Source organism: Rissa tridactyla, chromosome 1 (assembly GCF_028500815.1).
Source record: "Rissa tridactyla isolate bRisTri1 chromosome 1, bRisTri1.patW.cur.20221130, whole genome shotgun sequence".
NCBI classification, from domain to species: domain Eukaryota; kingdom Metazoa; phylum Chordata; class Aves; order Charadriiformes; family Laridae; genus Rissa; species Rissa tridactyla.
In genome coordinates this window covers 17,047,804-17,074,285 of record NC_071466.1, presented here as the reverse complement: position 1 = coordinate 17,074,285, position 26,482 = coordinate 17,047,804, and the positions used below count along the sequence as shown (strand labels likewise).

The 26,482-nt window shown below is 37.1% G+C and overlaps 1 protein-coding gene across 1 annotated transcript in view; it reads right to left on the bottom strand.

Annotated features, from left to right (window-relative positions):
* ARHGAP42 (Rho GTPase activating protein 42) overlaps positions 1 to 26,482 on the bottom strand; it is a 168,739-nt gene that overhangs the window by 94,717 nt on the left and 47,540 nt on the right. Inside the window, exon 3 of the mRNA XM_054220834.1 lies at positions 16,066 to 16,127. Coding sequence (XP_054076809.1) covers positions 16,066 to 16,127 — 62 coding nt within the window. The remainder of the gene's footprint in view (positions 1 to 16,065; positions 16,128 to 26,482) is intronic.

Genomic DNA, 26,482 nt, shown 5'->3' with positions numbered 1-26,482 from the left:
TAAAAGATAAAGTAATCTCAAGCACAACCACAATGAAGGAAAAACAGTTCAGTTGTGTACTTACAAGTTTGGATATTTATCTTTTTATCACTGCCATTAATACAAACAGTGCATGTCTCTTGACTAGGCTGAGAGTTCAAATCGTAATGAAAGCAAAAGAGAACTTGAGAATGTCATTGCAGATAGGCAGCAGAAGAAAACTTTTCTGGTTTTCCCTCCCTTTATGGCTTTCCAAACAAACAAAAAAAAATCCTCAGCTTGAATGTTTACATTACATATTATCAAGGGGGAAATGGCTACATAAACACAGGAAATGGCATAATTGGAGCACAGAACTAATTAAGAAAAAATAGAACCAGAATTCAAGTATACCTATGCTTCACAACTTTATTAATGGTAAATTATTCTACCAAGTACTTTGGTAAATGTAGGTAATTCACTATGTTACAACTATCTTTCACTTCTTAAACATTTATCACAAGTAATTTTTTTTTTGCCAAGAAGAAGAAGTAAACACAACAAAACCAAACCTTCTTGTGCTGGGGAAGGGGAGCGGGGGGGAATCTTCAATTTAAGAAGCGAAGGAATCTCTCTTGTGGTAGAGAGTTTATGTGGCTTTTTTCCATTACTTTTTAAAAAATTCAACGCATTAACAGTTACAGAAATTATCTGATTAAGATAAATCTTAGCAAATAAGCAACAAGATTTACTTTACAAAGTCCCTATTTTAAAACCTTCCCAGACACTTTCACTCTGTCTGTTAGACCTACTTAAGAGCCATCCCAAATCAGCTCCGTATGTTTATTACTTTGTCTCTTTGCTTTTCCAAATCCTGATCCGTAAATTTTGCAGCCAGGCCTCTTTCCCTCACTCTGCAGATGTCAACAAAACTTCTCCAGAGTGGAGTGAATGCATCCCGAAGAGGCCTCCTTGTGAGGTCCGTTACAATGTAAAGGGAAAGTTGGAAATCAATAAAAGAATAAATAAACACTTAACCAAGCAAAGGAAGAACTTTCTGACTTACTAGGAAAAGTAAAAACAATGTTTTTTAATTAGCACACATTATCCCTTAAGGGATGTTGAGCTCTCAAACTCACCACAGCATTTATTTTAAAAAGCTTTATCTGTCAGAATTCCTGAAACTGACTTTAAATACGCTTTCCTCAAAAAACCAGAAAGCCAGAATGTGGGTGCCTTCTTCCTAAGCAGAAGCTGGAGACATTAAGGCAGATAGACAAGCTGGTTTTTAGTGATAGACTTCTAAAAGAGTGCCTGAATGTCACCAGCAACTTCCAAGTACAAAATAAAAACTAACATCCAAAAATTTTAACTGAAACAAACAAAAAACCCAAAATGAAAGTTTAACAGTGAAGGATAAAAATATATTGGCAGAAATGTTTACTAGAGCTGCGATTTTATTTTAAATTTTTCAAATTGCCAGAAATGGTTATATTTGACTTAGTGGTTCCCTTCATTTATTTTCTTTAAAAAAAAAAAAAAAAAAGGACAAACAAAAACCAGCCAGCTACAGAACTCTCCATAAAAATTTAGGCTCCTAAATACTAAAATGAATCTATTCAGAGCCTCATACAAAATGGTCTTGGGGAAAATCTCATGGCTAATGAAGTTACTCTTAAAATCAACTGGAAAAGCAGATATTCATTACAGGTTGTCCAACTTGTGACTGTTTCCCCTTTTCCCCATTTCTTGAAAAAGAGAGAGTGGAAGTCTTCTTGAGAAATACACAATATTCTTAGCCCATTGTCATGATGGGCATCTTTGAAATAAGTTACTAAACAATACTTAACACCAACCTGATTAACCATGGTTCAGGCTAAGAAGGATGCATGGTCACTGAGTAATACAAAACACTTACTCTGTTTCTACATTACATTTTCCAACACTTGGCTCAGTGTCAGTTAGTGCCTTAGACACTTCTATTTTCCTTGGCAAAGTATTCCACAATGTAGCTCATCCTGAGGAAGTTTTCCTGACATTCAGCCTAAATTCTCTCCCAATTTCTTCCTGTCAGATGATTGCCTCTTCTTAGCTAGATGATGTAAGCAGCATACACGCTTCCCACACAAAGGAACAAAAGTTCTGCTAATAACGTACAAATGGAGAAGTTAAAATTCCCTTTTTTCAGGTAGTCATGCAGAAAAAATGCAAACGATACCATGTGAAAAAACACTGTATCAGATCCTGAGGTCATTCCTTCATCAGCTCATTGCTTTTTACAGGTTCTGAAAATGCCAAAGTAATAGTATCAGAATAAACACACAAACACAGAAGCAGATAAAGGTATGCATACATTATCGATACATATGCTTAGGCATCTACAATCTTTTGAACAATTATTCAAACTCTGTCAATGTTTACAGTAGGATTTAGTCTAGAAAAATAAATACACTGCATATTTTTTTAATATACATATAAAAAAATGTCGGCTTGTTATAAACCTGAGTCAAAATGTAGAAAGATGTTTTCTGCTTTTAAACTGCTGCCAACATTAAAGTATTAATACATTTCTGCTACTGTGATTTGTTTCGCTTATCAGAACACGAAAAAGGCTTGTAAACAATGTATGAACTACTTACAACTACAAAAATACTTTTGACGTACTACTAATAGTTTGTGTAAGTTACAGGCCATGTAAATGCACAGATATTTGTCATGACTGTCATTTGAATATAAATATTACCAACCATCAAAACTTCATTACTAGTATATGTAGACCCAGAAAACCTATTTAATAACTATGGTAGGGAAAACAGTATTATATTTTAGGTGCTACTAACCCCATCAGTTTTATAAGCCGATTTGGAAATCGGACCTTCCAAATTACAGTAGGTAGTGTAATTACATTTTCACAGCTTTGAAGAGACACCATATTCCCAGGATTAATGGTCCAGTAACAGCTTTTGCCATATTTAGGATACTGCACTAGACTAATCTTTGCTGAAATTTTCTTCTATCATCAGCTTGGTTGCAAATGTAACTTTTGCTACCACGTTAAAGACAATAACAACTGTATCCTTTAATTATTAAAAAAACAATAAATCTGGAAACTCTGTTCCATTTGATGATAGTCATTATCATAACAAGTATTTTTCTTGGTTTGTCATTTTGGGAACAGACACCTTGGAAACAAATATCTGATTGCAGGCCCGTTAATTACTAGCAGGTCTCCCTTAATGGAAGTCCTCACCAGGATCACATAGAAAGTTACTAATAGTGCTGCTGAAAATGAAAAATGGGTGCACCTGAATGTATATTTGGTAAACACATGCCAATCCACAGACACTCCAGAGCTCAGATGTTAGAAGTGGCTTCCGTCTTTAGAAATGGTCTGAATAAATATCCAAAGTGCTTTATGTGAAATCTGTGCTGGTTACTCCATCTAGTTGAAGGTGTCCTGGCTCATTGCAGGGGGGTTGGACTAGATGACCTTTAAGGTCCCTTCCAACCCAAACTATTCTATCAGTCTACAGATTGACTCCCAAACATGGTGAGGTAACAAACTTTACAAGGTGACAAAGAAAGGCTCATACACAACTGAGCACAAAGCAAAGCTACGTGGGCCTATGGACTCATCAACCACCTCATTGTTTTTCCCCCTTTGCCTTCTTATTTATTTTGCAACTCCCATTCATTGAGCCCTATTTCAAATTAAAAGTGATAGCTTTACAGGCAAGGTGAACAGTTCAGACCGTAAGTGGTCCTAACTACTGATCTATCTGTTCACTTCTTTGGCAACCCACGCGATCATTTCTGTGTGAGGTAAAAATGTTTTATCAGTGGCTAAGCGGTGGCTATTGGAACTAAGCGACTAAGCAGGCAGCAGTTTATTAGCAGCCATGTAATACTGCCTGCTGCTCGTAGTGAGGCTGACAACTGATTACGCAGCCAGGGTTGTGCTGTTAGTCCAGCTGTCCCTGAAGTCACTACTTGTGACCAATCTGTGCTACCTTCCAGTAAGAAAGTGAATTTTCATCTTCACAGACATTGCAGGTCTCCATGGGTCAATTCTGGTAACTGCAAAAATGGGGTTAATAGATACTAACCTCTACTATCACTCTTAGGAATCACTTTGCATTATACTGCGCAGCTGTTGTCAAATAAAACACTGAGAAAGGCAGTCTGGTAGTTAAATGCTTTGCTTTGGTGCTGGGTCTAGTTCTTGATACAAGAGCCATGGCAGTACTATTCACTATCTCTCCACCACCAAGACTGACCTCCGCCAAAATCATTGTTCAAAAAAAAGAAAAAATTAATTAAAAAAAGGAAAAGGCTGGTGCTGAGGAAACTAGTAATTCTAAGAGATGAATGTAATTGGAAGTTGTATTTTGTTTTAACAACTATTTCATGAATGAACATGTCCAGGCATGAAGCCAAAGTCAGCTGAGCTGTTTGTAATGGTACCATGCCCAGGAACTGTTAACTCCAAGATTCGAAGTATGTATCCTTTCAGGAAACAAAAGCACGTGTATGAACATTTAAGATATTTTCTGAAGAGATGCAGGTTAACCATTGATTTGACCCATTCAGAGATAAATGAACTTTTATAGGTGCAGGATCCATAGAAAAATATTTCAATATGTCCACGTTATTGACAGCATTAACTCGCTGTGTGTACAGTGCTCTGGCATCCCAACAGAAATTTAAAGAGTAAATTAGAAATGTGCACTGTAGCTGTTTGGGATACCAAACACAGGAAAAGGTCATGATGTTCATTTAAAAAACAGATATAACGATAAATAAACTAATATGAAAATACAATATATGAAGTTACAGAAAAATTTAATTGATTTCATGCCATGAAATACAATTTTATAGCCACATACGTATGAAGCTTTACTGACAGCTGACACGGTAAAATGTTCAAAGGTTATTTAAAACTCAAATGATGAATAATTATAAATTAGAAGGTTCTGCCAATTGTCAGTGGAGAAAGTTCAAAATGAGCGTGTTGGAAACAGCACACAAAATTAAGAAAGGGATGAAGGACACGAGGTGACACGTGTCATGACAAAACATTTAGAGCAACAGGGCCAGAAGCAGTATCAGATACAGGTTTCTTAGTCTTTTTTTCTGCTCTCATGCAAATATGACTAACAACATAAATCAATTTAGAAAGCTCTCATTTAGCTTGTAAAAAGATATCAACTAGTGTAAGAGCCAGCTTAGGGGGAAGAGAAAGGTCTAGCATGCTTTGTCTTTAAAGGGAGACTTCTACTGAAGGACAGGTATCCAAAGAAGCAGCTCTCATAATATATTAATCTTTAAGGCTACCAGACTCCCTGGCCCTATCATTCAAACCTTTCCGCAGGACCGTGTGACATGGCTTCCAGATTTCTGCTATAATTTTCTTTTACCACTAGAAAAATAACCTCTGTCCTTGACCACAACCAGTTGTAACAGCAGGGCTGCAACAAACATTGCACCGAGCGCTAGATTTGCAGGCGTTTATTTTGGCGGTTGTGCTAGCTTAATCAGAATTCGCTGATCTTGCATTGCTGTTTCATGCTCTCTGACTCCTTCCTTTGCCCTCTGTTGTTGTGATGCCAACACAGTCTGTGGCAACATGGTTGAAAAATAACCAGTAACAAGTTTTGTTTGTTTTGTTTTGCTTTTAGCCAGGTCAGTCTTCTGAAGTGGGTACACAATAAACTGGCACTGTTGCCAAAAAACCAGGCAGGACAGTTTCAGTCTCAGTTCAAAGTAAAAGCACTTGCTCGGGGAGAGGCATTTAGAGAAAGTTTGTCAAAGTAATAGTAATATGAGCTTCTACAGACATTTGAAAGGAATAAAAAAAACAATCTAAGTGTTCTGCAAACCTTAGGACAACATCCTAATGAGAACACTTCAAATAAAATATCTTTGTGTGTAACACAGCTATGGGCACATGCAGATTATGCAAGTTCCCCGAGGGAGAATATCAAGCTGCCTTGACTTTAAAAAACATAATTTACTTGCTTGCTTGTGAAAAGGTGTGGTTTGCTTTGGGTTTTTTCAGGTTTTTTCTTTGTTTGTTTGTTGGTGTTTGTTTGTTTTAAATAAAGGCATCTTTGTTTTTACATACCCTTTGGTACACAAAGTGCTGACGTTATCCATTTTAAATCCCATTTCCCAGGATAATGAATAAGAACAAGAAATACAGGGGTTTCAAACTATTCTGTAGATCAGACTAAATGAAGAAAAATTCAAAAATATGCTGTTCATAGGAATGAAGTACCTTTTCTTATACTACTGGGAGAAGTACAGATAAATTCAGAATCCATTAAAAAAAATAAGGGGTAGATTGTCAGATAACAGCATGTTCTGACATTATTAGAGGCTAGCAATGGGTACAGCACGTACCCTCTGCTACGAGCAACTCCATTCCCTCCCTCTGCAGTCACAAAATAAATGCATAAAACGTTATGGCTGTAAGGTTGGCTGATCCATGAAAACTCCGGTACCTTTAAAATATTCATTTAGAAGTGCAAACATCTTTCTCTTTTCTCTGTCAACAGTCATCTGAGAAGACACTCGGTTAGCGACTGTGTTGAAAGCCAAAGCGTCTCCAAGCTGAAATAGCAACAACTTGCCTTTCTGTAAAGACTAAAATGTCATTAAAATAAACTCATTCCAGCCACGCTATTCAGTGAATGCCTCTCGAAACACTTTGGGAAGTTGCTGTCCTGTAATGCGAGATCACATGCATTGAAACACAGGGAATATGAAACAAGTATATGAAATTGAGAAAAAATTAGATCTATAAAATGAGAAGTAGCAAGCAGCTTTCCAACTAACCTTTCATTTTGCACTTTTATAAAAGGGAAAATTTCATCTGCCTGTCTCTTGACGAAAATTGGGAATGGCAAGCAATACCATTTTGTGAATGTTCTCTCCTAACTGAAAAATGCTGCAAAGTAAACCAGAAATTTTCAGAAATTTGGCCATGAGTTACTGTTTTACTGGCTGGTTTTCAATAATCACTTCCTATTCTTACTGCAGTGTCTGCTGATCAGTCAATTAAGAACTGCAAAAAACGCTACTAAGGCATGAAGCCAGCTCACCAGGACGCTGTAAAAATCATGGGACTGTTTACAGCAAGCTGTTCAATTTTTTAACAAAATGCTTTGTAGACCAAAGTTTAAAGACTCCCTGCAATAATTTTATACAATAATAAGGAGCAATCATCCTAGCACCTTCCTAGTCAGATATCGATAGGGAGGTAAATGCAAATACAAGCACCCCAAATATAAAAAGCAGGAGAAACTGTAATAGTTAACTGAATCAATTACATTAACCTACAGTGTAGCGCTCCTGCAACGCACATTGTATTTTAAAAATAAATGGATTTTCTTCATTTCCATTCTTTGCAGAAAACTGAAGAGCAAATACTATAAGGACACTAATTATCAAAGCCTTCTCAGTAAGGCTTTGTATACTGTTTGTATAAGGTGTTATAGGTACGTGAATGTTAAGAAGTATTGTAAACAAGGACCAGAGCTAATGAAGCCCCTTATCTCCGCTCCCCCTTCTGCTCCTCTTGCACAGTCATCCCAGATCCTATTCACAGTCTCTCGGCCCCATCAAGACAGGCAGGTGCTCCCTGTTTGATGCCAGCTGAACAGCCAACACAAAACAGCAGAGATCAACGTGACAGATCTACACTTTCACACCTCTGACAAAAAACGTTTACTACAGGGAAATAACTACGGCAATTCAACTCTCTGACAACTATCTTGGAAAACAGCAAAGACTACATCTAAAAATAGTCAGATTGCTTTCTTCCTCAACTGGCAGGTTCATGAGGCAATGGAATGATCTAGGACCATGCTGAACAGGACAGGCTGCAAAAGGCTTTGCTACGGTTCTACACTGTGGACATTCATATCAATAGGTAACAATTCACATTTTCAAAGGAAAAAGAAAAAAGAAAAGAGACACTGCTAAGAAGCACAGTGCAAAACAGGAACAGTAGGTTCTCTGTGGACTTCATCATCATAAAACTCTGAGCAAAATCTGTATTAATGGCATTACTCTGTCATAGAAGAATGATTCCAGAAGTACTTTCTGCAAAGGTAAAGAAAACAGGGACCTGTATTTTCCATCCCAGATGTCAACAGGTGGGTAGTAACATGGATGCAACCAGTTTCTAGTGAGATCAGTTTGATCTTTTAAACATTACCAGAATCAAACGTCACAGGAAGACTGCAGTTTTTCTCTTAATTTCCACAAAAATCATGGAACAAATGATTTTAAAGAATGAAAATTATTAGAGAAATTAGAACTATACTTTAAACAAATTAGGAATATACCCACTGTAAAACTGAAAAGTAACACTAAGATCTCCATATGCATTCCCAGACATTAATCTTTGAGAAAATTATGGAAGCTGATGCAGTGTCATCTGGAAGAGCCAGATAATGCTCTGTATTAAGAGCACCAATAATTTTATCTCCAAATTGTCTGGCCTAGTATGTGTTTTTTATTTGGGGAAAGTTCAGAAATGTCCATGCATACATACAGATGTTAGATGTTAAACTACATTAATGATAACATAACGTGGGCTGTTTACTTTTATTATTCCGTATTTATTTTTTTTTTTTTAATTGAGCACAAATGCTAAGAAACATTGGCTGAACACGTATATTTTTGTACTTGACTGGTGCAGAGAAAGATAGCAAACAGGATTCCTTCTAAACCAAGACACAGCGAGGGGGGAAGCTGCACTGCGAGGTCTCCCTCAATAAGAACACATCAAAGGATCACGTTGCAGACCTGCATGAGAGAAGTATGTCTATCACTTCTTGAGTTCATTCATCAGTTATAGCGGTCACAGTTAATATCTGTAGGCAAGTGAAGGTATAGTTCTCGTATCTTACCGATAGCAATTATATCAAAGAAATTACTGTCTTCTTGATAGTAACTCTGGCCCAGAAAGTCATCATGTTCCTTGCATGCACTGAAGTGAGAAGATGGGGCTTATAGAAAGTCAGGGCCAAAGGAATTATTTTTCCAGCTGGACCACTTCTTTAATTATCTTCACTACAGTCACACCAACACAAAAGGGAAGACTGGACATTTTCTTTAATGGTCCAAGAAATACTCTACAAATTTGCAATTAATATGAATACAAAAACATTCTTCTAGGTATCGCTGAACTCCACTTGAGTTACCTCCCAATTTTTATGTTGACAGTAGTCGGGACACAAAGCTGACTCAGATGTGGAGCAGAAAGCTGGTTCTGAATTAATTAAAATTTTCTGTAGCACAGTTACTTCAACCGTTCGAGAGCTAAAACACAGCAGAAAACCAAACACTGCTGCTGTCTACATCCTCTCTCTTCTGCAATAATTTCCACCGATAACAGGCAAAAGCCTCAACAAAACAGTATTACACATTCTAAAAATGAGAATTCATACTATATTATGTATGGTAATTACAAACCATATTTTTCTCCAGAAGAGACAAATGAAAACCATAAGCAAAAATTATTCTATAAGCCAAAATAAATAGAACAAATTAGCATATTCCACAAAAATTGGAAGATTCACCCAAATTAATGATCTAGAAGGTCAAAATTCACACATGTCCCGAAGAGAAACATATGCACACACTGTATGTAAATTACTTTTCAAGCATCTGCTTACAGTTGACAATATCTGAAAAGTTCCCAATTCTCTCCACAGACTCTATAATGTGAGGATAGAGTGGAAAAACATAGATGACCACAGCATACATGGAACAACAGGTCAGGAAAATTTCACCCATATAGACAAAACTTACTCTTCTCACAGTTTGGGATCTGAGACATATTCCAGGAGGATGTAAAGGAAGCAGGAAGACAGTGAGGCTGAAGATACTCTACTAAGCTCTCCAACACTAAGAAGTACCTATGGCTTATCCAAAGACTTCCAGAAGCAATTTACAGAAAAAAGGGATAAAGCAGCAACGACCAATCTCTGCACTCTGAGGCATGGTTGTCCTTAAATGTTGCAGATTCGTTTTTCTTCTAGCAAAGCAACTACCCTTTTGAACTCTTAGAAGCAGATGTTTCCCCAAACTGGTCCTTTAGATCCCAGCTTCCCTCGCCTAGAAGGCATGGATGTAATCTGCTGATGCATTGCCCTACTCTGCAGACCTTTCCTGTCCACTTCCAGGCATGCAAAAAATATGCTGGTGGAGACATAGAGATTTAGCACTGATACAGAATACATATTGCATACAGAATAGATTCCCTAATGATGTACTCAATAACAGGAGAACAAAGGATGAGTGTTTTTTTCTTTTGTCTTTTTAACTCTTTTCTCACAGTATTTGCAAATGGCTCAGGTCAGGAAGTGGAGCAGAAGAGTCTTTTATAAAAGCCAATGGGGGAACTGGGTAGCAAGCAGGGTTATAGTGACAGAAATGTTTAGTTATATTTCAAGTAAGACTTGAAATGTTTGTTCTGGTTAGTTCTTAGGAAGTAAGACTGACAACTGTATCAGCAAGGAAAAAAAAAAAGAAAAAGAACAAAACCATCCAAATAATTATTTTCCTATCTTGCAGAATTCCATTTGCCAGAGATGATAGATTTCTTCTGCAATTAATATCCAATATGTAGCCTACTACACCTGTGGTAGGAGGCAGAAAAGGGGAAGAAAATAATAAATAAATGCAAAAATTTTACTTTGTAACAAAATAAAATAATGTTGTGCTGATTTACTGCTCCATGTTCAATAAAATGCTCAGTTACGTAGGAAATTGGTATTTCCAAATTACTAGTCTGATGCACAAATTCAGAAAGACTTTCCAAAGAAGTTAGGTTAACAGCATAGTACATGCTACCTTAATTGCTCAAGGGGACAGGTACAGGCCATCTTAAGTGTAAGGAAAAAAAACAAAACCTCAAAAACCACCTTTGAGGTGCTTTATAATCAATATAAAACAGCAAAAAATGTGGGAGCGGAGCAACACAAATAAACAAACAAACACAAAACAAAAAAACAGTCCTAATTGCAAAGAGAAGAAACCCTATTATTTGCGGTAGTGTTCCTTCAGTCGTAGTAAAATATGCTTTCAGACAGTTTCCTTGCAGGCAGGTTCCTACCAAAGAGATGAATTTAAACACCAAAACTGGTATGAGAAATGAAGAGCACTGAAAGCAGTTACCAAGTATATCAAAACACCATCATACACTATTTTTTGACAAAACGCCAGGTTTATGCTCCGCAGTCTTGGGGTGCTAGTATATGTGATTTTTATGATTTCTCCTCTTTATAAACTCAGTAATAAGCAGCACCTGTGGCTAGGAGTCTGCTTATTCTTCTGATGGAATCTATAACCCACTTCACATCATAGGGAAAAGGTTAATTCTGCTCAACAACATGCTGTGTCCTTCAGTATCTGATTTTATGTACCATTCCATGGATAGCTGGTTTTAATAGTTCATTTATTTTTCTTCAAGTGCAGCTTTTGAAACTGAGTATTTTGATGCTTTCCCTGGAAGAAGATAGCATCGGACCCCTTGTGTGAGGGCAAATACAGAACCACAATGAGAACATCTAGTTAATACAAAAAAAAGTCCACAACAATGAGGTACTCTCTAAAGCATGAAGATTATGAGATACAAAGAGAGAGACATTAGAAAGAAAAATATTCATCAAGCATAGTACACAACTATCCACTTCAGAATTTTTGTACTATCCCCTGAAGTATTTAATAGCGGTCAGGAATTCAAAGTAACCATACACATCTCACAGACTCACGGTGCCAGAGAGAAAAGCTCCAGCGACCCATAAAAACTTGGGTAAATAGCAAGGAATAGTTAAGAGGCCTATTTCAGTTTGGGATTTAGTAAACTTTCAGAAATAATCAGGGAGCTGCATTCAAGATAACATAACACTCAAGTGAACACATTTGATGCTTCAAATTGATAGGGGATCTCAAGGAAGAGGACTCAGTAGCACGAACAAATTAATCTATTCTTGTGTCAACACAGCATAATCCTATGAAAGGAAAAGGAATTAGTGTTTTATATCACTCCCACTACATTTCTGTTAGTTATAAAGTTTACTAACAAGATCAAATGAATAGGAAACATAAATAATGCATGAATCTCTAAAATAAAAAATTGTAACATTTATTAAAAAGAAACAATGTACATTCAGCAAGAGCGGAAGGAAATTATTTTAAGTAAGTTCCCTTGATAAAGATCCAAATATTCACATGAAATGAAATTAAAACATCTCTATTGTTCCCTAATAATCACTGGGAAATAGAGGTCATTATTTTACATTCCCTGGCGGCTTGTTGTTGAAGTCACTGGAAAGGCAGTGGGGATGAATCTGACTTTTTATCCTGTTGTAAAACCCAAGAGTCAGAGCTGTCTGGTTTTTTTTTTTTTTTTTTTTATGCACCATTTACCAACAGCATCATTAAATTAACACCACCATGAAATGACAGATATCAAACATAAGGCACTGTATCATAAAAAACATAGCTTATGAGTTACTTTTTCGTTTATTTGATTTCGAAGGGGAAATGTTTGGCGGATGACCTCTGTTTTTTCTAAGACTACTAGTCAATTTTTTGGCATCAGGAAATAAAAGAGAAGGATAAAAGAAACTGACTTATAATAATCACCACATTATTACTGCTGCCAATAATAATGGCTGCAAAGCTTTACACAACAGAGTATTTATTTATGTGATACACAGTTTTATTTAACCTTACACTTCAGTGTTTTTCCCAGTATCACTGTTCATAATATCTTGTTTCATTAGCTTCTTCTAAAGAAAACTTTTGGGTTTTTATGCAAGAAGGACAGAAGACTTGCTAAGCACTTCTCAAGCTATTCCCTTGACTACTGGAAACTATACATTCAGTGGACGAGCACTCCAACACTCTGTGTTCACCAAAACAAAAAAATAATTTCACTTACAAAGAAATTAATAGGCATCAGATGAGAAATAAATTGGTGATATGAATATATACTTTCCACATTCAAAATCTGATTCACGCACTCATATGCATGCTCATAAATTAATAATATAAAATTCAAGGTAGGGAAACAAGATCATTAGCTGGTAAGTAAAATCAACATCTGTCATTCTGTATTCCCATACATCCAGCATTCGCTGATACAATACTGTCTTTTACTCTCACACACTTCAAGAATTAAAAAGAAGTTGTAAATGGTATGATGAAGCGTATCCATAAATAGTCTCAACACTCCAGGCTTCTCTCCAAGCCTTCTACAAAATGTCAAAAAGAAGAAACTTTTTATGCAGAAGTAAAGAAATCAAATTCTTAAAGACCTGCATGCCCTGTCTTGAGCTTTCCAGTCATATGAGAATTTTTTTCTAAAATTATCACTAATCTGCAAATTGGCTGATTCCAGCAGAGGAATCAAAGGGTATGCATAATGCTCCATACTTCCTCAGAAACAGGCAAAAAATGTTTTGAAGATTTCACAGTTAAATCACAAGTTTGTCAAGCAGAAAACTCTTATTACTAGTGCTCTGTTCACTGTCTAGCATGGCACACTGGTCCTCACAGGGACCTCTGGATTCTATGATGGCATGCATAAAACTGCAGTCAGAGAAATGGAGACTAAAAAAAAAATAAAATAAAATAAAGCATCTGACATAGGTGATACTTTCTGCATTGCTTTTTTGTTTGTTTTTAAGCTTCTAAGAGCTTACAACAAAGACGTATATCATCAGATACAATGAATACATTCATTGTAGTATGAAAAGCTGCAAATTAGTGGGTTTCAGGGGGAAAATGTCCAGAGAGCCTGTCTTTTGCTTCTAAATAAAATCAGACACAATTTAAGTCAGCACACTGCATCATAGCAGGATCTCTGATTTGTATGACTGTATGAAGTCGTACAGCAACAACACTTTGTCTACTTTTACAGAGCATTTAGAACTTTGTGACCTAGGGCCAGAGCAGTAAGAAATGCAGCCCAACACGCAATGGAAAGCATCTCTACCACGTAAATGTCACCACAGTACGGCACTGGACATAAACTCAGAAACCAGAAAAAATGACAACGAAACTCTCTCTTTCATTTGTAAAATTTATCCCTAAAGAATAGCACAGGCAGAGTAACTATGCAGAGATGTAGTTGGGACTGGTTTATCCTATATGTATTATTTCAAGCCGTATGGACTCATTTTTGCATTTGTCTCTACCAGGAACAAATATTTTAGGAAGTTTAATTCCAAGAATAATTAAATACAGTCCATCAACAGGCAGAACAAACTTTTTAAAAACAGAGAAATTCTAAGTTTGTTGAATTTTCTTATTCAAATATCACTGCCGTGATAACTGTGTGTCAATACTCTCAGCATGAGCACTCAGTTTGAAGAACAAAAAGACTCAAACTCAGCGAAAAGCTGGATGCAAATGATTTTCCATCAAGAGCAGCTTCTCCACACATGAAGACATACTTTTGCAACTTTGTTGACAATGACTTGACGATCACATTCTACTAAACTTATAGTCTCACAGAAAAATACTTTACAAATGGCTGAAATCTCACAGATATCCGACCCTGCAGTGGGATCCAACAGCTCAGCTATACAATCCATGCATTCCTACTGAAGCCATACTGAAATAGAACAAAAAGTATCTTTCTGTCTGACTGGTCTTTTTTCACTTAATAAAATTAATCCTTTACTTTAATGGCATTCCTACAAGACACAAAGTAAAACATTACATGGAAAGATTAAATTATAAACCATAGAGAGGCCAGAAACTTCTAAAAGTGAAAAAGGAAGTGACTCCTCTAAGGAAAAAAAAAGAAACAAGGATAAAATAAAGGGAAATTACATATACATATTATGAAAGACTAACCAGTCTGAAAAATAAAACCTTCACCTATTTATTGCTTTTCCTTTTTAAAATAGTTAGCTCACAATAATCTTTAACTTGGAAAGGTATTCATTTGAAACATTAACTAAGTAATTAGTAAGTGTTCTGGTAAATGTCTTCAAAGGTGGTAAGTACTGAACAGTCACCCAGGAAAAAATACTTTGCATGAAGCAAAGATTTTGCACTTTTATAGGTTTAGATTATATTAACTATGCAACTGTACCATATAAATGTTTATTATTTTGCCACTTTAAAATATTTATGTAAACAGAAATAGCAGGAGACAAATTCTATGGTTATTTACTCCTAGGAACAAGAGAACTTTCTGTATTCCTCTTCCCGGATTAATGAGTTTGCTCCAATCTGAGTCAGAAAATCCTTTTCCTCACCTCCTTATGTACTCATAAGAAGAAGGAAAACAAAGACAGACACAGTCATCGGATGTATTTGAGCTAGTTGAACTTTCACAATACTTAAAAATCCCCCTCCTGAGGTTAATCCTTACCTCACTTCTTTACTCATAATTGACTTCCAAGGAAGAGGAAAAAAAGTAGTTTCATTGCTTATGTGGAATGTTGTAAAAAATGCTTGTACAAGAATATACTTAAAACTTCTTTAACAAAGCTACATCTGAATAGAAATATAAATGAAAGCATACTGTAGATTCACCAGTATGGAAACAAAGGGAACAAGAATATCATAACAAAGGACAATCTGACAAAGCTGATGTACTCTGCAAGAGTTTCTCAGAGGTGATGAATTTGGTTTTTCTTCCTACCACTTATCATATTCTTGGAATACTAGCACACATGCACTGGACAATACTCTAAAAGCATTTCAATACATATAAATACTGATACACATTTCCTCTATATGCTCTTTCTTTACAGTTTATTGCTGTGCCTTTTAACTGATAGGACATGATGGGAGAAAGGAAAGGTACAGCAGCATTCAGAGGTTATTTTGGGGTGGGGAGCGGGGAGGGAGGAAATTATGAAAAAGCAGTTTTTAAATCGATGCAAAAGTATTTGGCTGAACACTCCATTAAAAATTGCTGCAGCCTGTGCTAGCATGTTTCTGCCTTTGCAGAATCGCGTGATTCTTATGAAATACTTAACATCTACTACACAAAGGAGGAATAGGAAAAAAGTACTTATTTTGTGCAAAAAGAGGCCCAATGCAACATATTACTGCCAGCAGACTTACCAGTCGTCTCCTTTCCTCTTCAACAGCAATCAGAAGCCGAGCAAACTCTTTCAGTGATTGGGCTGAAAAGAAAACAAAGAAAAACAATGTCCTGATTTACAATTTAAGACCTGATTACATTTTAAGATCAGATGAGTCCACTATCTGGATTTAAGTTGTAGTGATAGGATATTGTTCTTATGTTCTTCACTGAAATCAGTAATCATTAAATGATGCACAGATGGGAGCGAGCAGCAGGTCACGACCACGCATCATAGAATCATAGGGTTGGAAGGGACCTCTGGAGATCATCTAGTCCAACCCCCCTGCCAGAGCAGGGTCACCTAGAGCGGGTTGCACAGGAACGTGTCCAGGCGGGTTTGGAATGTCTCCAGAGACGGAGACTCCACCACCTCTCTGGGCAGCCTGTGCCAGTGCTCTGCCACCCTCAAAGGAAAGAAGTTCCTCCTCATGTTGAGATGGAACTTCCTATGTTCAAGTTTGTGCCCATTACCTCTTGTCCTGTCTCCGGGCACCACTAAAAAGAGCCTGGCCCCATCCTCCTGACACCCACCCTTTAAGTATTTTAAATGTTGATAAGACCCCCCCCTCAGCTGTCTTTTTTTTTGTAAAAAACAAAGGAAAAGAACCTGAGTCTTAAGAGTCACATATATCTAAAAAAATAAATTTTTAAATGGAACACGGCAAACTGATTTTCCTGAAATGTGCAAATATGAGTCTCAAAACAAAGAATTCTGCAATCAGCCACAAAATTTACTTTAGCACATGAGGATTAGAAAGAAATTGTGAAGAAAAATCTTGAGTTTCTCCTAATAAAGTGCAGCAACAAATATATTCAAGACCTATGAAAAACATTCAGGTAAAAATGTGAAAGTCAGCATTTTAGAAGAAATGTTTTACTTATGCCAAACATCTAGGTTTAGCAGCTCTTTGGCTTTATGTTTTGCAAGGACAAACTCTCAGGTGGTGAGAGCAGATGATTGATTTGAATTCTATTACAACTGTCTCACAGTACTTGCAACAACTGTCTTTGCTCAAAACTGCCTTCAAATATAAGTCAAAGGGCTATAGCGGATGTCAACAGAAAAATAATAAAAGTATTAACCCATAAAAGAGAGCATGAAATAGGAAAACATTCAAAAAACTCTTAAGGCTTTATTCTCACGTAAGCAAGTGGTGCAAATCTCTCTAGAAAAATCTATCTTTCCATTTGTATTACTTTCTCAAGGGCATATGGGTTGTTCAGAATTCAGCATCACAGTTCCACAGACAAAAATGCCAGAGAAGAATCATGTGAAGAGAACTAAGTAGCTCTTTTTACTTTCTCCTGATGCAGCAGTAATTGCTGCCAATGACAGGATGCTAAATTTCATGGTTTAAAGTTCTGATCTCATGATGCAGATTCATAAATCCTACAGCTTCTCACAACAAACTTGAGGCAATCTAAATGATCTTTTAAAGAGAAAAAAAACAAGGAAACAAAACTTGTAGAATTTCTCAAAAGAACAGGCTTCAAAAAGTCTTCACAGTCAACCAACATACACTGCTGAGGGTATTCTTGTCCTCTTAGCTATTCTTCCATCTTAAGTATTTTTGCAAAATGTGTCACTCTGCGATAATATAGCTTCATCCTCTCTCAACTTCCCTGAAAGATTTAAGGAAATAAGTCCATTTTCTAGAGGATCTGCTATGTTCCACTATCTTCTAAGAGGGAACCAACATCTAGCTTGCCCTAACTTGTCAGCATTCACAAATTGCTACTTAGTTTTTGGACCATATCCAATTCATTTTTATCCTTTACCCCATCTGGACATTGCAGAGGTCACCCTTGCATTCTTCTTGCTCACTTTTAATTTTTACAGCTGAAGAAAACTTCGCTGTTTGTTCCAATTTCTCTGCAAGACCTTGTATAGTTTATTTTTTGCAACTGCAATGCTATACCTGCATATCTTCACCTCTAAGTCATTCTTTGCTTACAAACCCTTTTTCCCCCTCTTATTACTCATGAGCTCTTTGTTTAGTCCAAATACACTTGGTAAGTTAAATGTCCAGTTAAGTTAAATGTCCAGTTGGGTCTCAAGCCTTTTCCTTTAATATTTTCCCCTGAGAACACAAACACCAGTAAATTTTTCCATCTCTTAGGGAAAAGAAATTCTAGGCCTCCTGCACAAACTTCTGAACTCCTCGACTCAGCCTTACCAGCTGAGCCTTTCAGTCACTGACTTTCAGTTACTTTCCAGCTCAGCCTTTATCAGAGTTACATCTTGAGATCAAGAACTTAAGTTTGCTATCCACTGAATTAACTCAGTCTCTTAGAGTCAGCTCATAATATCCCAACTGTCAAAATCAGGTAAAGAAAGAGACGATGAACTGACTGGTAAGTTACCTGATAAGAAATCTGTTGAGTGTTACATTCAAGAATACCTCTGTACCCATTATGAAACCCTAAAAACTAAATAAATGGTGAGCCAAACACACATGGCCAAACTACTTCTTATTTTCACACTGATATCGCCCCAAATTTAACAAGAAACGATTCTTGTCTGTAGAAAACAGGACAGAGCCAGTTCATTCCTTGCACATGTGGCAGAGTGAGTCTCTACCCACCATTAAAAAAATTAATCTTTTCAAATAAACTAGATAAACATATTGCTTGAATTTTATTACCTATTCAGGGAATTAGGATGCACTTCAGAAAAACAGCTGACTTTCTAGTAAAGCCAGCAAGAGAAATTGTTTCCAGATTATTTCAGTGAAATAATTGGTCATTTTTAACCGCATGATGATGTGTTACTGCAATCACATGTTAAAACTCCATTCCTTCTCCTTTTTTTGCTTTTTTACTGTCGAGTCACTCACAACGACGTAAGTATTTCAAAGAGAAATGAGCATATGAAGCACTATATCTTTGTGAGGACAGCAGATCCAAAACCTACTGAAATTTAAGTTTTCCCTACCCACATCAAGCCTTATGGTACTCTTCACTTAAGTTTCTGATCACATCATTAAAATCATCCTTACTACAACAAAGGCTCATGAATTTTATTTTTTTTTTCCATCATCTGCATTGAGAAAGTTAACATGTTACACCTTTCAGCAGCCAAGTTCCCAGACCCAAGGTATAGGCAGGACTTTATCTAAAACACATAGAATGGGTGGGGGACAGGCAGGTAAAAGCAATACAGTCTGGTCAGGCAATATTCAGAGTTTTAGGAGTAAAATGATAGTAAAGGAAGAACAGCAGGAAGCAGAAACTGGGCAGAAGGAGGAATGGAAACTGTGAGGAGGAAAAAAAAAAAACAAAACACAAAACAGTACGAAAAGCTTTCGATTCTTCTTCCTAATTTCAAGGCGGAACCAAAGGGTTTTTCAGTTTCAAAGTCAAAACTTTTGCTTAGGATTTAAATAAATCCAGGACAGAGAGAAAAAACTAAAAGTATGTTCTGTAAGTGTGCAAATCAAGGTTTTCCTCAATGTTTAACACTAATATAAAGGCACTGATATGTCCCCGATACAGTGCCTCAGCTAAAGACTGAGAAGAGCACAGAACCTACACTCTTCAGCAGCACTTAGACAAACTGTTCTCCTGACCCCAGAGACACCTTCGTTGCAGACACCTTCACATCAGCACTGACTGCACCTCCACTGTTTGCTGCCCAACATCCACATCCATCCTTTATGCGCCCGTCAATGCCCACGAAGCCATGGAGCATCCTTTCCCAGCTCAGGAGATGCACGGGGAGAACAACAAGCTCATTGTGTGATTCAGGCCGTAATGAAGGATGCATGCCCAGTACACAAAACAGAGGTCAGCAACATCGATGTCTCTGTTGACCCCACTGGTTCTTCTGCCCTTGCAATGGCACCACATAACATCGAAAAAGGCTTTACCGCTGCCAGCTCTCCTACAATACCAATGAGTACTGCAGTACTGAGTTTTTCATGTTATTACATCCCTTCTTCCCATACATCCCCACTCAGCCTGACCTCGTCAAAAGCCAGGGCCTGTCCCCAGAGAACTTCACCTGTGCTGGAAGCTGCAGCGCGAGGTGGTAAAGGGAAGGCAAGACAGCCCCCGCTCCTCTTTCCCCACCGTATACTATTCCCTTCTTCCTTCCCTCTTGTCCCACAGCTCCCCTCTGGTTGCAGAGAGGTGACAGCTCCTCCTCACGTGGGGACCAGGCTGGGCAGATGGAGGGATACGCAGGGCAGAGCTCCTGTGGGGCGTCAGGGCACCCATGGGGGTATCAGGGCTCCCTGTGGGGCGTCAGGGCTGGGCATGGCTCCCCTCCACAACCCGGCCCCCTCTCAGGGTTTCAGCACAAACCCGAGGCACAAGGTAACACCCACCTCATTCTGGACTCCCAGCTCTCAACAGGAAACAAACAAATATTTCAGCAATAAGAATCTGAGGTGCTTTTGCATAGTTAAAAACCAGAAGATTTAAGAATCAGAACCATTTGTGTCAGCTGTGGCCCACTGCTGTCTGTCAGGAAGCCCAGGAATTACACGCAGGCCTCACAACCTTTTCTTACTAACGCTGAAACGTTTTTATTTCCCCCCTGCCCCTCTTTTTAATCAGAATAGACACAGTAGAGTTAAAGTGAACTTTGTAAACGCTAAAGGGGGTGGGGAAAGAAGGGTCAAGTATTTTACAAGAGGAAATCTCACGGGAATGTGCTGATAAGAACTAAATTCTAAAAACATACCAATAATATGAAGTACAATATGTAACCTAACTTATATTAAATACAAAGGTATTTTTAATTACTTTCAAAAAGCATTATTGTTATTGGTGGGCCATTTTAAACAAAATAAAGTTCTGCCTTAATACTTTATTCTAAGTCATTAGCAAATAACTAGCTTACAAAATCCAAATAGTTTTACAGTCTGCGCTTTATTTAAGGGCTATTCAAAGGACTTGTAAGATCCTTGTAAGGACACTTGGCATCATGATGGAAATGATGCCTGTGAAATGTAACGCCCAACAAGTAAAAACAATTGTATATGTACCCAGCTGTACACTTGTGGTGTCATTCATCACAATTAAAACAGGTCGCCAGCTGTTTTCTCTGGAGTATTCCCAACCCAGCAATAATTTGCTGCAAAATTTCCCTTGTTCAGGAGAAATAGCTCCCATTGCTTTATATAAAAAAAAGAAAAAACAAACAAAAAAACCAAACCAAAACAAAACTACCAACCCTCTTTATTTTTAAATGAAAAGTCCTTTAATTACATTGCATCATAAGGAAGCAAACTAACAGTACAGTGTTCAAGAAGATGCATGTGCTTCATTTGGGTTTTTATCCTTATCATTTCAAACATACGATACAGCTCCACAAACACCCACACTTGCATAATCAAAACAGAACTAAAGCTTAGTGTAGGACTAAGTGAATGAGGAAGAAACATAAAAGGATAAAAAATTATTTATCTGAATCTGGAAAACGCATTATTAAAGATACACCTCATTTATTAACTAGAATTCTGTTTAACTGCATTAAAATCCACCCCGTGGTTCATAGGAAAAAAAAATGTATTTAATAAACTTAATGAAGTTTTTGTTACATACTTGTGTAGAGAACATACCACTTTAAAACAACATGCTATGGACATTATTGAATTGTTGTATCAATAATTAGCTTAACAGTGTTAGCAACCACAGAATCATAGAACAGTTTGGGTTGGAAGGGACCTTTAAAGGTCGTCTTGTCCAACCCCAATGTCCAATGTCTTCAACTAGATCAGGCTGCTCAAAGCCCTGTCCAAACTGACCCTGAATGTTTCCAGGGATGGGGCATCTACCACCAATATGGGCAACCCGTGCCAGTGTTTCACCACCCTCATTGTAAAAAAATTTCTGCCTCAGATCTAGTCTAAATCTTCCCTCTTTTAGTGTAAAACTATTACCCCCTGATCTTTGCTTTTTTCTGGTGGCGGTTCCTGTTTCTGTCTCGGGGAGGGCAGTCATGGTTCCCCCAGTTATCTCTCTCTCAGACTCAATGCAATGCATTGCTAAGTGCTACACACAATGTGTGTGTAATATGCCAGCTATATTTAATGAGAAAAAGAAAGCAACATGTTTGAAACCTGGAAGTAGTTTTACATGGCCAATACTGAATTCAAAGACATAAAGCCAAGTTTGGAAGGTAATGTTCAAGGTGAGATAGAATGGAAAGTTACTGTGGAAGACAGAATAAAAATAAACATTCTTTTCTGGGAAATGGGATGTTGGTTTAACTTAGACATACAGTCTTAAACAATGCGTAGGGAATTTTTAAACACTCTGAAGTACACTAAACAACATCTCATGGTATACTAAACAGGTATCACCATTATCTTCAGCTATATGAATGCCAGCATGGAAAAAATATACGTACAGAAATATGTCATTTATTCTTATGACAGCCTGCTGTATAAGAGGCAAAAATGTTCAAGCCTGTCAAAGATTTCCTTCTTTCCTCCAGATCTGACTGGGGAAATGCTAGGACTGTGCTGTACATTGCTCCCGTCACTTTGGCAGAAAGGTCAGTCAAGTGCATCCTCTCTCCAGAACTCGTCATGTCTAGCACAGACGTGCTATAGCAGGCTCTGAATTTGTGCTTGAGCGTGAACTTCAACTAACGCCTCCAAGGGAGTTTTCCCCAGTAATACATTACTGAATCAGAATTCAACGTGGACCCATAAGGAAATTTCCTAAGGATTAACACTTGCTTACTAGACTTCAGTGACAAAGCAGAATAAATGTAAGATCCATGAGTGCTGGGAGGGCTGGGAAAAGAGACTTTCTTTTCCAATTCTAAAATGAAAGTAAATATTATTAAATAGTTACTAATTCACAGATGTATTTCCAGAGCTTTTAATGACTAGCATTAGTTGCAGCCACAAATGCTATTTCAAGCAGTTTTTCAAAAAGCCACAACATCAAATAAAATTTCCATCCTGCCTTCTGTGACTTGAAGCCATATTGAAAAAGTACACCAGACAGAGAAGAAAAAAAAAAAAAAAAAGTAGGACAAGAGGAGCAACAGATGGTTTCCTGATCAGACAGAAAAATCACAAATTTCAGATTAACACTGACAGGCCACCACAAGTATCTGAAATAGAGAGATAATAATCTGCTTTCTCAGCACTTTCTACCTAACAAGAACGGTGGATGTCATAAAAGCCACGCAGGATCCATAGTGTATATCTGAAGGTAACTAAACTGGATGCCTCAAAATGACACCACTGTGGCAAGTTTTCAACATGCCAAAATGTAAATCCAAAGGAGGACTGTCTTGAAATAAGGCTCCCAAAGCTTCCCATTTTCTTTATCTTTCAATAAGCTGGCTATGAATTTAATATAACCTTATCTTACACAACACAGATTTCCTTTACCACTGTCACAATCTGGATTGATTTGTTAGCAATTCTTTTTCTTCCTTTTTTTCTACTGAATTTAGCCTATAATACATTAAAAGTGTACAATTATCTACAGCTTTAAATGGAATTACAGTTTAGCCCAAAGGGAACAAGCTGCAGGATCACCACCTTCGTCTGCAAACTGAAATAAAGAATCATTTGTGCAATTTATAAATATTTCATAACCAATGCTGACTGGCATTCAGTCTCGTTCAAATTTGGGAAATTAATATTGGATGAGCTGCCTTATCCTCCGTTTGGTTTCTCTTACTTCCCTAACCTGGGTATCAGATTTTATGGATCTGTAATAAAGACCTCATGCATTCCTTTAGTCTGTGTTTACATTTACCACAACCTCCAAAAGAACAGAAGAAAAAGGCTATTTGTACCTTGCTATACAATGAAATATACTTCTGACAGTAAAAGACACAGGCAGAAGCAAAATTCAAGTGTACAAATTTTAAAATTACATGGAAATACCCCAACAGACACTCTCAAATTGACAGAAAATTCTGCCAGCAGACAGTGGTTTAAATTCACAGCCCAAATAACCACAAATTTCCTTGAAGAATTCCATCACAGAAAGGTACACAAAGGTAGAGGCAACTCTGTCTGGTCTGTACTGCTCCTGTGACAGAATCAAGACATACTTAGAGTAAAGTGAAGCAATTTCAGACTCCATAAATGAACATTCTTACTATCGGCTCAATAACTTATCTGGTAAATAAACTCTGCAAGGGCTTAATCCAGTGGTTTTTTTATGAATTAGTACCACGATCTTTCAGATTTTTAAGCAATTTCTACCTAATCCAGACTTCAAACTTTCAATTCTGATTAACCAAAAAAATAAAAAGAAAAAAGAGAAAAAAATTACATTCTATTTCAAGGACAGTTTAACCTGACTCAACACAGACATGCCCATAAGAAAAATAAATAGTAACTATTGCTGTTAAGAGTTAGATCCTCCCACAGAGCACAACCTACAGTGGTAATTTTGTTTCCTTTGGCAATTCTCACCTTGAACTGTGAGGAAAGGTATTTTGCCAAATTTTATCAATTCTTGAAAATAAGTGTGCTACCTTACAGAAATAAATCCAAATTTTCCAAACAGACCCATTATACATCAGGAAGGAAAAACATGATAAGAGACAAAGAGACACAGAGATGAAAAACGCCCGGTTTAACACTTCTGCAAAGAAATTACACAAATGAAGAAAGAAGAAAAATGACAAAATTAAGACTTTTATGCCCAAATTTATGCTTCAAGGACTACATATTATTCTCTAAGTATGATCACATCTCCTGCTATGTACTGGTAAGCAGATAACTTTATCAGAGCACAGCTACTGAAAGCCATGTAACTAAGGTTAAATAAACAAAACCCAAGGCTTTTCTCTATTTCAGTTGAGTTTAAACGCTGTAAACTCACAGTAAATGTGGTGGTATTTTGTCCTCTACATCATAATTTGGAGCATATTGGCTCTTTGCAGAGAGATGGCTAAGGTAACAAGTGGTCCAAATTCCTCATGAAGACAAAACCAAAGTGAAACTATCACAGATTCAGTAATAGTCTCCCCACTTGACCTCCCCTGGTTTATGGCATTCAATCCCCACATGTTTTTTAGGGAACAGATGTTGAAATGCCCTTCCATTGCTGACCGTATACCATGCACAAGCATTTCCCCTGACCGGTCTTCTGGGTTTTGTCACACTATAAAGGCAAGACAAACCAGCAGAAGTGGCCAGCAAGTTCCCCAGTAACAATGGAACCTCCTGTCTGAGCACGATACACGTGTGCCTCAAAGCGCAGACTAATACGTGAACCATATAAGGCAACAAATCAAGATCTAAGCTTAATCAAAGCCCAAAGCTTTGCAAGATGTGTTTGCCAGTACAGTATAACATGTACATACCGTATTAGGCAACTGGAATTTTAACTCAAAAGTATTTTCATCCTGCAAAACTTAATGAGCAAATATAGCAAGGTATTTTACGAAGGGTTTTTTCCAAAACATATGTAAAGCATAAAATGTTGGGCCACCATTAGATGTAAAAATCCTTTCCCCGTTACAGAATTTTATTGAAACAAACCTTTGTCAGCGTAACTACCTAACTCCAGTCATAAACAGTATCGTACTCAAGCATTCTTTGCTATAATAAGTAGCTGTTGTGTCACAATGTTAAAAAAAAACAAATATAAGCCTTGTTCAAAAGTTCAAACAATTATTTGAACCAAGGTATTTACACTTTCCACTCCACTCCTTTTCAACAAAGTCCACAAAAAAAGCTATACATGTTTATATACAAACTAAGAAGACTTGCAGGAAAGTCAGGTTATCTAGAATTTCCACATCCACTGTCAGCACTTGTCAAACACAATACTTGAAGAGATAACCTTAAGACATGCAACGTTACCCAATTTAAATAAATCCAATTACTTGACTTAATATCAGTAAATTGCCATGTCCTACTCATACAGAACCTCACAAAGCAAATACAAGTAGAAAATTATAGATGGATAAAACAAGGGTAAAACGTTTCCTAGAGTCCTAAAAGACTTTTAAAGTTTATAATGTCTATCCCACAGTATGTTAGTAAAAACAAAAACAACCTCACACCAAACAATTACTCAAATACCACCATCACACTTCATTAAAAAAACAGCTGCAATACATCTATCCTGTGTTAGTGTTCTACTCTGATTATAAAAGCAGCAAATATTTTGAAAATATATCATTCCATTTGGAAATATATCTGCCTTCTGCAGCATGAATTCTTCAACACAACAATACAACACTAGAAGAGCTGTGGTAGAAAAAGCCCAGTCAAGACTCTTTTAGCCTATAGCACCTCTCCCAAAATGTGGCGTCCTGAAGTGACTGCAGAAACATTTTAAATCATCTAAGCAATTTCTTCCATTTTGTTACGAACATGGGACTGACTGGATCTCCCACATTGTCCCAGGCAGTCACTTGCTCTCACAGAGCACTATATCAAAACCCTTCCACAAATT